Source organism: Lipotes vexillifer, unplaced genomic scaffold (genome assembly GCF_000442215.2).
Source record: "Lipotes vexillifer unplaced genomic scaffold, Lipotes_vexillifer_v1.1 scaffold23, whole genome shotgun sequence".
NCBI classification, from domain to species: domain Eukaryota; kingdom Metazoa; phylum Chordata; class Mammalia; order Artiodactyla; family Lipotidae; genus Lipotes; species Lipotes vexillifer.
Genome location: NW_006796283.1, coordinates 3,110,400 through 3,123,505, shown reverse-complemented (window position 1 = coordinate 3,123,505; position 13,106 = coordinate 3,110,400). Strand labels below are relative to the sequence as shown.

At 68.0% G+C, this 13,106-nt stretch overlaps 1 protein-coding gene across 1 annotated transcript in view; it reads right to left on the bottom strand.

Moving 5' to 3' along the window:
- Window positions 1-8,049, bottom strand: part of ZNF469 (zinc finger protein 469) — an 11,296-nt gene extending 3,247 nt beyond the window's left edge. Inside the window, exon 1 of the mRNA XM_007468469.1 lies at window positions 4-8,049. Within this exon, the coding sequence (XP_007468531.1) occupies window positions 4-8,049 (8,046 nt within the window). The remainder of the gene's footprint in view (window positions 1-3) is intronic.
- Window positions 8,050-13,106: the final 5,057 nt, after the last annotated feature.

Below are 13,106 nucleotides of genomic sequence, written 5' to 3'. Positions count from 1 at the left end.
AACCAAGCGGCCTCCCAGGGGGAAGAGCTGGGAAAAGGAGGCCTCATCATCAAACAAGCTCAGAGGGTCTCCGAAATTCGGGCTGGGGGCTTCAGGGGCAGTGCTCTCCTGCCCCTGGCCCCCCTCTCCTGGACTGTGCAGGGGGTCCCGCAGGCAACTGCTGATGGTGCCGCCTGCTTCAGCGCCACGAGTCTCGGGAGGGCCCTGGGGGTCCCGGGGGGCCTCGTGCCCCTCCCGGACATCTTGCCCTGCTCTGCTCTCGGCCACTCTGCTGTCCCCTGCAGGTTTACCCCCAGCTGCCCTCGACGGCTCTTTGCAGATGCCAGACATCCTGGTCTCTCGGGGTCCCCCGCACCCTCTTGCCGAGGCTGCTTTCCGCCCCACTGGCCCTTCTGGCCCAGGAGGTGCCCCCTCCACCATCCCTGGACAGGCCACCCGATCCCCAGGAGACTTCCGTGCAGGCGTCTCCTCCAGGTCCGTGGCGACGAGAGGCGGCTGCGGGGACTCAGTCTCCTGCTCTGCCTCTGGTGAGAGGTGGCGGCTCGGGAGAGCTGGGCAGTTGGCAATGGCAGTTGATGGATTCCAGCCTCTGCCCCCTGAAATCACATCTGCGGGGCCCTGGAGACCGCTCCCCTCCCGGAACCTTCTCGCTCTTGGCTTTCTCGCCCTCTTGCTGGCTTTCCCCTCTGACTCGCTGGGGAAGCCTGCGGGCGCCCTGCCCCGCCTCTGGCCCCCGCCTTTCTTTGTCGGTTTGGAACGGGGCTCATCCCTCTGCAGCTGGTCCTGTTTCCTGGGCTCTGCAGGCCTCATGTCCACCCCTTGCTTGACCGTGTCTGGGGGATGTGGTTCCCAGCGAGGGGGACAGCCCGGTGCTCCCAGAAGGCTGAGCCCCCGCCTAAGCCCCCTGGACCTCTCAGGACCCAGGGCATCCTCAGGAGCCATAGAGCCGCGAGCAGGGGTTAGCCTACCGGCCTGGCTGGGGTCTCCCACCAGGCGCCTCGGTTTCTCCTTCCCCGGCGCCCTGCGGCTCTTCTTTCCTGGTGGGTGGCATGTCTGGGGAGCAGGTGGGGCCGCTGGGCTTGGCTGGGAGGCAGTGGCCCTGTGCAGCCCATGCTTCCTGGCTCTGTGGCGGCTCAGGCCCGGCCCAGAGCGGAAGGAGGCCGAGCAGACCTCACAGGTCACGGGCTGCCCGCTGGGGGCTCCGCCCCTCCAGTGGCCGTTCTCAGTGAACACAGACTTCTTTTTAAAGCCACGAGGCTTCTGTCTGGGGTCCTGGGGACTGAGGGGATGCCCCTGGGGTCTCTGGTGGAGGGTGTCCCCGAGGCTTTGGGGGGAGCGCGGCCTGGAGTCGCTGGCTGTGCCGCTCGGAGTTGCAGTTCTGCCTGGGTGGAGCTCTGTGGAAGGGCAGGTGACCCTCAGACCCCTGGTGCCGGCTTCAGATGCCTCTGTAACGGCAGGGCGCCCAGCCGCGGGCATCTCTAGGTCCTCCTGCTCCTGGAGGCTGGCCTCTGCCTCGCCTTCCTGGCAGGTGTGGGGATCTGGCCCCATGGCCCGCCGTGTGGAAGGGTCAGTGGGCACAGCGGAGACACCGTGGCTTTCCCTGCTGCCTGGGGGTTCTGAGGAGGGGCCCTTGGGCACCCCATCGGGGTGGGTGCTGGACAGGGCTCCCCTGGGGTCTGGCCACTCGGCCCTGGGGCCTCTGACTGCCCCCAGGCCACCAGTGGGAGGGATGCCGGACACGGCAGCGGCCGTGACGGTCACTCTCGGGGAGGTGGCCCTTGCTGGGTGGGGAGGGGTGACACAGGCAGGAGCTCCCCTTGGTCTCTCTTTTCTGGAACCCTCTAGGGATCTTGCCACGCGACCTCCAGGGCAGTCCCCTCCATGGGCGGGAGTGAAGACACCGACGAAGCTGGGCTCCTTGGGAGGGTCTTCCAGGGGGCCACAGTCCCCCCGGAGAGGGCGGTGAGCTGGGCCTTCCTTGGGGCCGCAGGGGTCGGGGGTGGCTGCAGAAGTGGGCGAGGGGGTGTGGCTGGCCAGGTCCCTGGTGGGGGGCACTGGGCTCTCGCCAGCAAACAGCAGATGCTTCTGAAGGCCTGGGCCAGCTACTGCCTCTGGAGTCTGGTCCTCAGGCCCATCTCCCGTGTCGGTTGCTGCCAAGGCTGGGACTGAAGATTCTGCCTCAGAGTAGGTGGGGCCTGGGGTGGCCCGTGCCCCGTTCCAAAGGCCCAAGGCCGCCCTGCTTCTCTGGAGCTTGCCGGCTAGCTGGGCCGGCCGCCCCGGCCTCCCCCGGTCATCTGGCTGCAGTTGGCTGGCTCCGACTTGGCCCTCGGGCTTCTCGGCCTGGCCGTGTGAGCCTGGATGTCCATCTCCCTCTGGCCCCAGCTGGCGCCCGGCCACAGCAGGGACGGCTGCCGCCCGCACGGCCCCCGGGAGGCCCCGGGCGGGGCTGCAGGGCATCTTCCCGCCTCCCACACTCTCCTGTTCCGGATCCGAGGGGCCGCTGTGCTGAGGACTCTGGGTGCCATCAGGCGGGGGCCCCTGTGAGCCCCGGGTGTCATCTTCCCTCTCAGCCGCTCCGGCCACCAGGAGCTGGAGCTGATGAAGGGGGCTCGAGGCTGGGTCCTGGGGCCTCCTGCCAGGGCTGGGGTCGGGCACGGAGGCACGACTTGGGGAGGCCCCCGCTGGTACAAACCCCTCATTACCCTCAGGGCCAGGGCCCCCCGCCACAGGGGACAGGAGCCTTGCTCCTCCGGGCCCACCTGTGCTGCTCACAGAGTGTCCCTTGGGGGCACTGTTGTGACTGGCACCAGAATGTGGGGTGGCACCCAGGGGCAGAAGCTCGGCCCCCCGGAATGCCAAACCAGGTGCCAGAGGGGCAACAGGGCTGCCGAACGCTTCCAGCTCTGAGGGGTCTCGGCAGGGCCCAGGTGCCCTGTGGGACCCCGGGCAAAGCCCCCCTCTGCGTGGGCAGAGAATGAGCAGTGGGAGGTCTTGGCTGTGCTGTACTCTGGCGGCCCTGTTACCCTTAGGAAGTGAAGGCTCAGGGTTTGGGCTGCACTTTGCTAAACTCCCCATGTCCCACGGCGGGTCCGGTAAACAGACTTCCAGGTGGGCCCCGAGGCCCCCTTCGGCCCTGGGGAGCCCCGTCTTGGAGACCGCGGCTTTCTGCACTGGCCGGAAGCTGAGGCTGGCCCCAGTGGGCCTGAAGGGACCCCCAGGAACCACGTCCTCGTGGGCACCGGGGGCCAGGGCTGCTTCTCCAGGGTGGGACGAGGGCCACTCCTCCTGGGGGCCCCCTAGAGTGCCCCCCGTGGTGGCCACAGTTGTTTCTGCCCCCTCCGGGCGTGGACTCAGTTCCCCAGGACTGGTGACGCTGGCTCCGCACGGCTCTCCCGGGGCGTCCTGTGCGCCTTTGCTTTGCAGCTGACTTTCCAGTTCGGTGACCAGCCTTTTGATCTCGAGCTCGTCTTCTGACAGGTCACCGCTACAAGCGGTGCTACATTTGATAACCTTGCCGGGCAAAGTGGGGAGGCTGGTGGCCACAGTCCCTTCACTGGGACACCTCTGACTGAATGCCTTTTCCCCTGAGAGGCTGGGAGAAGGGCCCAGATGGTCAGGCGGCACGGGGGACACTTCCTCCAGCAGGGACCAGCCCATCTTGGGCAGAAACGAGGGGTACGGCGGGTCTAGCTGAGGTTTCCTCGGGGGAGGGGCAGCACACGCACGCGGCACCTGGGTGTCCCCGTTCCCAGAGAGGCTGCCATAGACTGGCGGCTCGAAGCCGTCCCCGGGCAGCCCCGAGAAGAGGGCCGTGCGCTCCAAGGCCGGCGGCAATTCAGCTTTGCCTGGGCCCGTGACGACTGTGTAGGGTGGGTTCCTGGGCGGCTTGGGCTCTTGGGAACTGGCATCCTCGCCACCCTGGCAGAGGCCTGCCCTGATGGCCGGTGGGCTGTCTGGGGCTGAGGACTGAGAGCCCAGGTCTTCGTGGAAACAGCCAGCCGGGTCTTTGGGTCCGAGGAACAATCCGCTGGGAGGGCTGCTGTAGGGCTGAGGCCCCTTTTTGGCGGCTGGAAGCCCCACGGAGTCTCCAAGACCAGGGGTCTTCAAAAAGAGGGTCCTGGGTTCGGGGTGGGCCGTGTCGGCCGCGTTAGCGACGGGCACCAGCGACTCTCCTGGCAGGGAGGCAGGGGGCTCCGCTCTGCCCTCGGAGATGGCAGGCTCCGAGCACCGGGGGGCACCCAGCGGGGGCCAGCTCGCGCGGGGCGGCGCTGTGTCCTCCTTGCGGGGCTGTGGTCGCCCTGGGGTTGGGGGGCAGGGGTCTCCTCCCCCACAGGTGGCTGGAGAGGAGCTCAGAGCCTCTCTGTGAAGTTCTGTGGCCTCAGGGGGAAGGTCTTCAGCGATCGCAGGGCTCGCGGTGTCTTGGGGGAAGTCCAGAGAGGGATGGCTGTCCTCTGGGGTCTCGGCGCCCGTGAGACCCTGCAGGAGGGGCTGGGGGCCTCGCTCCTCAGGGCCCACTCCAGCCTCTGAGCCGTGCGACGGGCCCTGGGCCTCGGGACTCTTGGTGGGACCCGGCCACGGCCTGCCCGGCTCCTCTGGGCCCGGGGAGCCCGCGGGCCTCACGGCCTCCTGCCTCACGGCCTTCCTGGGCTTCTGCTGCTGCCCGTCCTCGCTGGGACCCGGGGCCACGTCCACTTCCTTCCTCTTCTCGCCCCGGCGCCATCGCCGGCCGCTCGGGCGGGGCCGGCCTCTGAAGCGTGAGCCTCGCAGCCGCGGGCCAACCTCCTCCTCAGACTCGGAGGCGCCGTCGCAGTCCGGGGGCCCGCCGTCCATGGCGCCCTGGGCTGGGCCGTGCTTGCCCGCCCGGTTCTTCTGCTGCACGATCTTGTGGATGAGCTCCTTGCTCCAGGTGCCGCCCCGCGGCCGCCGCCGCCTGCAGTCCTGGCCGGGGCACAGTCGGAGGCGCCTGGAGCTCCGGGTCTCCACCAGGAGGGCCCGTCCCCCCGGGTCCGCGTGGCTCTTGGGGGCCTGGGTTCGGAGGTCCCGCGGGCGGGACAGGGCCGGCTCAGCCCGGCCTTTCCTCCTCGGCCTCAGGCGGCTGGCCCTGGAGCCCCTGCCCGGCCTCTTGGCGGTGCTGACCGTGTCCAGCTCTTTCCGGAACAACTGAAACCGCTTTCCTCTTCTCTGCTGACCGGCCAGGCCGGCCCCATCTGCCTCTGAGGGCACCGGGCCCAGGGAGCGGGTTTTGGGCCTGGGGCCGGCCGGGGAGCCCGTGTCGCTGGGCCGGGGCGGCTGGGGCTGCAGCGGGGCAGCCACCGCCGGGAGCGGGAGCTGGGCTTTGTTCTCTGGCGTTGCCCCCAGCCTGGTCTTGGGGGGCTGCCCGGTGGCGGGGCCCCGGGGGCCGGAAGGTTCCTCGTCAGTGAAGACGTCGATGAAGCTGCTATCGATCTCAGGGCTGTCTGACTGGTACTCCAGGCCGTTGAGCGCCTCCGTGATGAGGCTGTCCAGCTTGGCGGCATCGTCCAGGTCCAGGTCCCCTGCAGGCAGTGGGAAGGGGGCGGCGGCCGGGCTGGGCAGGAAGCTCATCCTCAGGGGGTCATCTCTGCCATCGGGCCGGCCGTCCCCACCCAGCAGGAAGGGCGCTGTCCTGGTGTGGCTGAGTGGGCTCGGGGTCCCGCTGGCCGGTGCTTTGGGGGCAGCCAGTGCGGAGGGGGTGACGGGGGGCGTGGGGAACCCAGGGGGCTGCTGGTGGCCATCCTTGGCCCTGGCCGGCAGCAGGCTGCAGAACTGCCGGTGCCCCAGGAAGGCGGCTAGGCTGCTGTAGTTCCGGTCACACTGCCGACAGGTGAGCAGCACGTCCAGCTGGTCCAGGCTGGCGCTGCTGAGGGGGAAGTGGTGGGCGGAGTAGGGGGGCGGCTCCTGGGGGAAGCCCTCGAGGCCCACGCTGCCCACCTCGAGCCCCGAGCCAGGGAACGGGGTCTCCTCCAGCCCCTCTGTGGGGAAAGGGAAGGCCTTGACCGGCTCCGGCTGGTAGTGGATGGGGAGGGCGTGCGAGGGCTCGGGGCACGGGAAGGGGCTGCCGGTGTCCTGGGGGTGCGTGGGCGGGTGGAAGAAGGCAGACGGCCCGGGCGGCCCGGGGAGCTGGCCCTCATCCGAGCTGGGGTTGGCTGGGCTGCTGGACAGAGGGGACAGCGACGAACAGGTGCTGCTGGCCGTGTGGGTGGCCGGCGAGGGCAGGGGGGACTCGCTGGGGGAGGCTCCCACCACCCTGGGCGGGGGCGGGCCGGGGGGGCCCCGGGGGGAGGCCTGGGGCTGGGCCGCCCCGAAGAACGGGGGCTGGGCTCCAGGGTCCTTCAGCCCGTTGTAGGCGAACAGCCCAGGGGAGCCACCGCCGTGCTGGCCCGGGCTGTTTCTCAGGACCGCCAGCTTCTCGCCCGGCCCGGGCGTCTTGCCTGCGGCAGCAGCCAGGGCTCCCTGGCTGCCCCCCTGCCACTCGGGGACTTCCGGGGGGAAAGGCAGCTGGTCCAACATCTCCACCTGGTGGGGGCCGGGGCCGGGGCCGGGGCCGGCGGCCGGGAGCAGCTGGGGCCAGGGCAGCGGGGGGCTCTGGGGGAGGCTGAGCTGCTGGCCTGGGCCAGGCTGGGCTTCGAAGAATGCGCTCCTGGGAGTGGCCAGGGGGCCCAGGGGAGGCATGGGGTAAGGGGCTGGGGCGGGGTCCCAGAGCGGGGGCAGTCTGGCGGCGGGGCGCCCGGAGGCAGTCAGCTCCGCGTCCCGAGGCCCTGGGCTGGCGCCCACCCCGCCGGCCCCGGGGCTTCCATACGCCTGCCCGGGAAACTGCCTCTGGGCCAGCGAGTTTGGGGGCCCCCTGGGGCTGCCCAGCCCATCGTGGGCCGAAGGCGGCCTCTCAGGGAGCACTTTGGTCATGCTCTCGTGCAAACTGTCCCGGAAGGTGGCCGTGCTCTCCGAGAAGGGGCTGGGGGCCGGGCGAGCAGCGCCACGGGGAGGGAGCGCACCGCCAAGGTCGCTGGGGGCGTTGAGGCCGCTGGGCCGGCCCGGGCAGCAGGGCGGGGCTGGGGGGCCCGAGCGGGCGGGCAGGGGGTAGGCTGGGCCCGTGCCCACCGGCTCCTCGGGCCACGCTCCCCGAGGCTGGTGGAAGGCGAACACCAGCGCCCTCTCGGCGAACTCGGGCTCGGCTGCGTCCTCGGGGAAGGGTTTCGGGCCGGCTCCGTGCAGCTCTGGGAAGGGGTACTGGAAGGCAACCACCCCGGGGCTGCCACCTTCGGGAAAGGGCTCCGGCTCAGCAGGCGGCACCCCGAAACTAGCACCTGGGAAGCTGTTCTCAGCCGTGGGAGGCCAGGCGCCGGCCCTGCTGGCATGGAATTCCACGTAGGAGGCCGGCCGGCAGGGGCTGGCGCCGCTGCTCTGGGGGGCCCTGAGGGGCGGGGGCCCAGGGGTGGCGCTCGGTGAGGTATAGTTGGTGGAGGTAAAGCTGGAGGGGGTCTCCTGGAAGCACTTTTGGAAGCTGAGCTCTTCCGGGCCAGGTGAGGCCTCAGCCCTCGGGGGGCCGGGCCTGAGACAGGCTCTGGTTCCTTGGCCCCGGGGGGCCTCGGCCTCTGGGGGCCGGGGGGCCTCTTGCTGCGGGCCCTCAGGCGTCTTCTCGTCCAGGGCGGGTTTGGGCCTTGAGCTGGCGATGCTCAGACCGTAGAGCTGCTGGGGGCTGCTGTCCAACCTGCTTGCCCGCCGTGCGCGAGCCTGCACCAGGTTCCTCCCTGCTGGGGCCTGGGGGCTGCTTCCCTTCCCAGGGGCGCTGCTCAGGGAATGGGTTCTGGGGAGCGGGGCCTTGGGCCCCGCCTTCCCAGCCTGCCGCACCTGGGTCTCAGGGCTGTCCATGGCTTGGGCCCCGCTGCCCGTGGTCTTGGTGGTCCTGTTGGCTGGGGCACTGACCTCACTGGGAGGTTGCAGGGGGCCCCCCGTGCCACTGGCCGCTGGGCAGGGCTGCAGGTCTCCAGTCATGGTTGGGGGTGGCGCTCCGAGGGGCTGCTCCCCAGGCATGGCCCCTCCGTCCTGGGTGCTAGGAGGATGCTGTGGTCTGAGGCGGGCCGCGGAAAGCGGGCTGGGCGGACATCCTCGCCCCTCGAGGGGCCCTGGAGGGGCCTGCTCTCATGGTCCTGAGTGGAGCCTGCAAGGAAAGGACAGAGTGGGTCGGGGACCGCGGGGCTTCGTGGCTCCCATGGTGGCGTGGCAGGCTGGGAGCGGAAGCAGTGGGCACGTAACCTGTGCTTTTGGGGGAGGGGGCTCGGCTCCGTCGGCACCTTGAGAGATGAGAGGGGGAAAAGGGTGGCTGCCAGACTGAGAAAGGGCTTAGCGGGGGCGCGGATTGGGGTTGGGGAGGAAAAGGAAGGAAAAAGACAGAAAATGCTGTTAGGGCCTGAGATCTGAGAAGACCCCTGGCCACCCCCAAGCAAGCCCTGCTAGGCACCAGCCAGGCCCTGCGCAGGAAAGCCCCATGTGGCATGTGGCTCCCAGACCTGCAAGTGGCCCCGTGGTGGGGTGACAGGCACCTGATGGCCAGGGCAGAGAGCCCAGGAAGGACGGAGGGGGTGTCTGGCTGAGGCTCCCACCTGGTCCTTCACCTGCCCCATCCCCTGACCCTGGGATCACACAGGACGACCTCAAGGCCCTCGCGCTGCAGACCCCCGGTCTCCGGAAGGTTCCGGCTCCTTTCTTGGGCCCCTGAGCTGAGCTCCTGTTTTGGGGCACACGTATCTGGCCTGTGCCTGTGACCCTAGCCCAGAGCACAGCCCCAAGGGCCTCTGGAGAAAAGCCCCACCCGGAACACTGAGCTTCAGGAGCGTTGGGTGAGGGGAGCCCCCGGGGGCATGGCCCTCACCCCTCCCTTCTGTCTCCATGACCCCACTCCCATCCCCCTAGCGGCTCTGGGGGTCTCGTCCACAGAGCAATCCCGGGGCCGGCTGTCAGCAACACTGATTTTCTTGGCTCTCCCCAGACAGACCCAGGAGCTCAGCCCCGTGTGAAGGCCACCGGCTCTGAGGTCCATGGCAGAGGCTTCGTGACCCAGGTTGGGCGCGGTTCCGGTGCCGGCCAGCAGTGGGCGCCACATCGCCCCACCGCCGCCCCCTCCTATGCCAGGCCAGCCCCGCCGTTGGACCCTCCCCATCCCATCCGCCTGGGGGCGCCCTCCCTCCTAGGTAGGGACCTCCGCCCTCCTCTGGGCTCCACTGCCTGGGGCAAGTCCTCAGCTTCCCTTTCCACAAGTGGACTGAGAGCCCTTGGGGCAGGGCTCGTGGGTGAAGTTTGCTGAATGAATAAATGATGGCAGTAGCAGTAGCATGAGCTCCTTCTGGGCCCTCACCAGGGGCCAGGACACTGACTGCTTCCCAACCACCCCTCTGGTCCTCACAGTGGCTCGAGAGGTCAGAAGTGCTACTGTCATCGCTGATTTACGGGTGAGATTGTGTAGCACAGGGAGGTGGGTAACTCGCCCAAGACCTCACGGCTAGTGAAGGACACCGGGGGTTCCTGCGGGGCCTCCTCCCAGCCCCACAGGGCCCTGTCTCCGGGCTCGGCCGGGCCACACGTGGTCCGGACACCTGCTCAGAGCCGGGCTGTGCCCGGTGTAGGGGCGGCAGCAGTCAGGGCCCCCAGGACGGTCCCCGCACGAGAGAGCCGTGGGGGCCAAGGGGAGGGCGGGCCCCTTGTGACGCCGCTGGGGCAAGTCCCTTAGTCGCTGTGTGCCTGGAAAATGGGTATCCCAGTGGAGCCCCCAATGGGGCTGTTGCAGAGATGACCCTCTGCCAACTCTGGGTCAACCCCTCGTGGGATGTGTGCTGTTTGGTGTGGGGTGGGGGGGTGGGTTGCAGACTCGCTCTGTTGCCTCCTGAGCCTGGGCCCTGAGAGCGAGTCTGCATCTGCTCCTCTGCCCGCGCCCGTGGCCTGGAGTCTGGCGCACGGTAGGCGCCCAGGGCTGGGGAAAGTGGGTTTGCACGCCCTCGGGGTAGTGATGGTAAGAGCCTCCCTCGCAGGGCCGTCCTGAGGCTCAACAATGCTCAGAGCCTGGCCGGCTGCTGGCACGCAGGGGCCCCCGATGCCAGCGTCTCCCGGGCCTCCGTGTCCCCGTCTGCGCACGGGCTGCCGAGCTGCTTTTCCCCTGCACTGCTTGAAGCCACATGAGAGTCGGGGTCTGTCGGGGTCACCTGGGCTGTCCCGCGTGAGCTTTTGAGGAGGAGCGGAAGCCCTGAGCCCAGGCGGGGCGCCCCTCCCCTGCTCTCGGGCACCTGCGGCCTCGGGCCCGCACACTCGTCACTCTGAACGCCAGAAGCCCGGGCTCTGCCCAGAGGGCTCCCCATTGGGCTCAAGGTGGGGAGACTGCGTCACGACCCACGAGTCCGCTGTGCCCTGCGGAAGGACTGCCTGTGTGTCCTGCTGCAAGCAGGACGGGCCGCCTGGCTCCTTCTGGCCGCTAAGCTACGAGCAGCAGTGGTTCATGCTTCTTTCAGGCAGAGACATTCAGAGCCAGGACTCGGGAATCGCCTTGCTGCCTTTCAAGGGCCGAGGTCACAGGCTGCGGTGGGCTAGCTGCCTGGCTGCCAGGAACACTGCCCATCTCCTGGCTCCCTTTCTCCATCGGCGGAGGGGGATGGTCGGACCCGGTTGTCTGAAGGGTCCTTTCAGTTCCAGCAGCTGTGAGTTAGCTGCTCCTGGTGGAAAGGCCCCATATGGGGGCTGACCCCTTGTTCTCAAGTTCAGGTTCACACGGCGCTTCTGGACATCTGCCCCATGCCCAGCATCCAGGGGAGCAGACACAGCACAGCTGTGGAGACCTGACCCTGGCTCAGAGCCCCTGGACAGCCCAAAGAGGCTGGGCGTGGACGGCAGTGGGCAGGGAGCACCCACTGCATGCTAGGTGGGACTTAGCTCAGGGCCTGGAGGGTCAGAGGAGGGGGCTCCTGCGTGGCAGGCATCAGGGGCTCTGAGCCCACTTGAGGCTGGTGTCCGCCCCTCCCTAGGAGCAAGGACGGGCTCTGGTCTGTGGGGCCTCTGCTCCTGAATCTGCCGGGCAGTGAAGCCCAGGGGCCAGGTGGGCAGATGCGCAAGGGCCCCTGACCTCGAGGGGCCTTCCCCACCACCCCGACGCACACTGCCCAGGCGCTGGTGTGAGGAGCGGGGAGGGCCCAGGGCTTGGCCTCCCCACAGCTTCTGGAGCTTTCTGGGGGTGGCCAGTCACGCCCAAGTAGCTGTCATACACCATGGAGGCCCCGCAGGTCCAGGCTCCAAACTGCGCCCCGTGAGAGGGATGGGTGGGTGGGGCTTGGGCCTGGGAGGCTGACGGCCGTGCTTCTGATCTCCCGGCCCCTGCGGGCTGTGGCCCCGGCACCTGCCCCGCCTCAGGTGGGCTCAAGGTCCCCACTCGTACGCCCCGAGACTGACGCTGGCCCCTAAGGAGTGCAGTGAGCAAGCTCCTCACGGGGTGTTTAGCAGACGGTGTGGTGGGAACCGACGTATTTCCCCGTGAATACCGTAACCGCTGCGTCCCGTCACCCCGAGTCCTGTTCTGCTCACGGGCACAAAGCAGGTGTAGGGCGGCTTGTTCGGAAGGCTGGGCAGCGTCTGAAAACAGGCATAAGAGGCTCATTTGCTGGTTTGAATCAGCTGTGCCGCAGGCCCCTCAGGAAAGGAGGGGTCTGGCCCGAGTGGCCTGACGAGCTGGCCAGGGGACAGAGCGTCAGGTGACAAGCCCGGCCCAGGGCTGCGGTTCGGAGCCGAGTGCCGGCCCTGACACCCGGCCCCGGAGGTGGCTCCGGGGAGGCAGCTGGCAGCCCCCGTTACAGCCTGAGCGAGAGATACGGAAGGAGACACGGGTGGCGGGGCGGGGACAGGGCAGCTCCGGCCGCGTGCGGCCCGCCAGCCTTCGCTCCAGCGGTCCCCTCTACGTACCTGGGAGTCGGCCCTCAGCTGGGTCGCCGCACAGCTTCCACAGGGATGGGGATTTCTTGGCTGCAAAGAAAATGGGAAGCATGTCAGCCTCAATGTGGTGCTTGGCCGCCAGCCCTGGGGGGGCGGGGCCCGGAGAGAACATGGAGCCTGCAGAGCCCCAGGAAGCCGACGTGGGCTGCGGGGAGCTGGGTGACCGCCGGAGGCCCGTGGGCAGCTCACCCCGGCCTGGCGGGTGGGGGAGCCCTGCAGGGGTGGGGTCAGCTGGTCGCCTTCCCGCTGGGTTGGTGGTGATTTTACGTTTCCTGTCGTGGTATTTCGTGTGCATAGATCACACGCTCCTGTGGTTCAGGTTCTGCAGTGAGAGGTCTCCCCGCCACCGGCTCCCCCGGCCCACGGACCCTCTTCTGCTGCCCTGCTGGGTCAGCACACGGGGCAGTTTCTTGTGTTTCCTTCCAGGGCTTCTTGATGCAAATACCAGAAAATATGAATAAATATTCCCATTCCCCCCTTTCTTCGACAAAAGATAGTCTACTACACACACTGTACCTTTTTGCATTAAACGGTGAATCTTAGAGGTAATCCCACAGAACCTCATAAAGCGACGCCTGGCTGACGTCTGCCTGTCCATTGCTCCACCCACACGCAGCTACGGAATGTTCTGCAGAACGGCTACTCGTATACCCAGATCCCTCCGGACGGGTGGATGCCAGGTTGTCCTATTTGGGCCTTTACAAATAGCAGAGCAACGAATACGCGTAAGTGAGACCAGGAGGATAAACCCAAGGAGGAAATGGCACCGTCGAGGGCAAATGCATTTGTGATTTGGAGAGAGAGGGTCAAATTAAGCACTATTGCGGTTTTAACGTTTGGCCACAAATTCTTTCATCCTCCTCCCTCCAAAAGGTGCAGCCCAAATCCCTCCCCTCGAACAGGGGCTGGACGTGGCGACTCGCGGCTAACGCACGGAATACACGCCCAAATTCGGAACCCACGGCAACGGTGTATAACGGTCCATTGTTTCAAGCTGCTATGTGTCACACAGCCTTAGGGAACCATTGGGACAACTCTTGGGGGTTGTACTGACTTGCAGCCCTCCTGGCAATGCGGAGACTCCAAGGCTTTAAAGTGAGTCCCGGCGTCACAGGGCGGGAAGC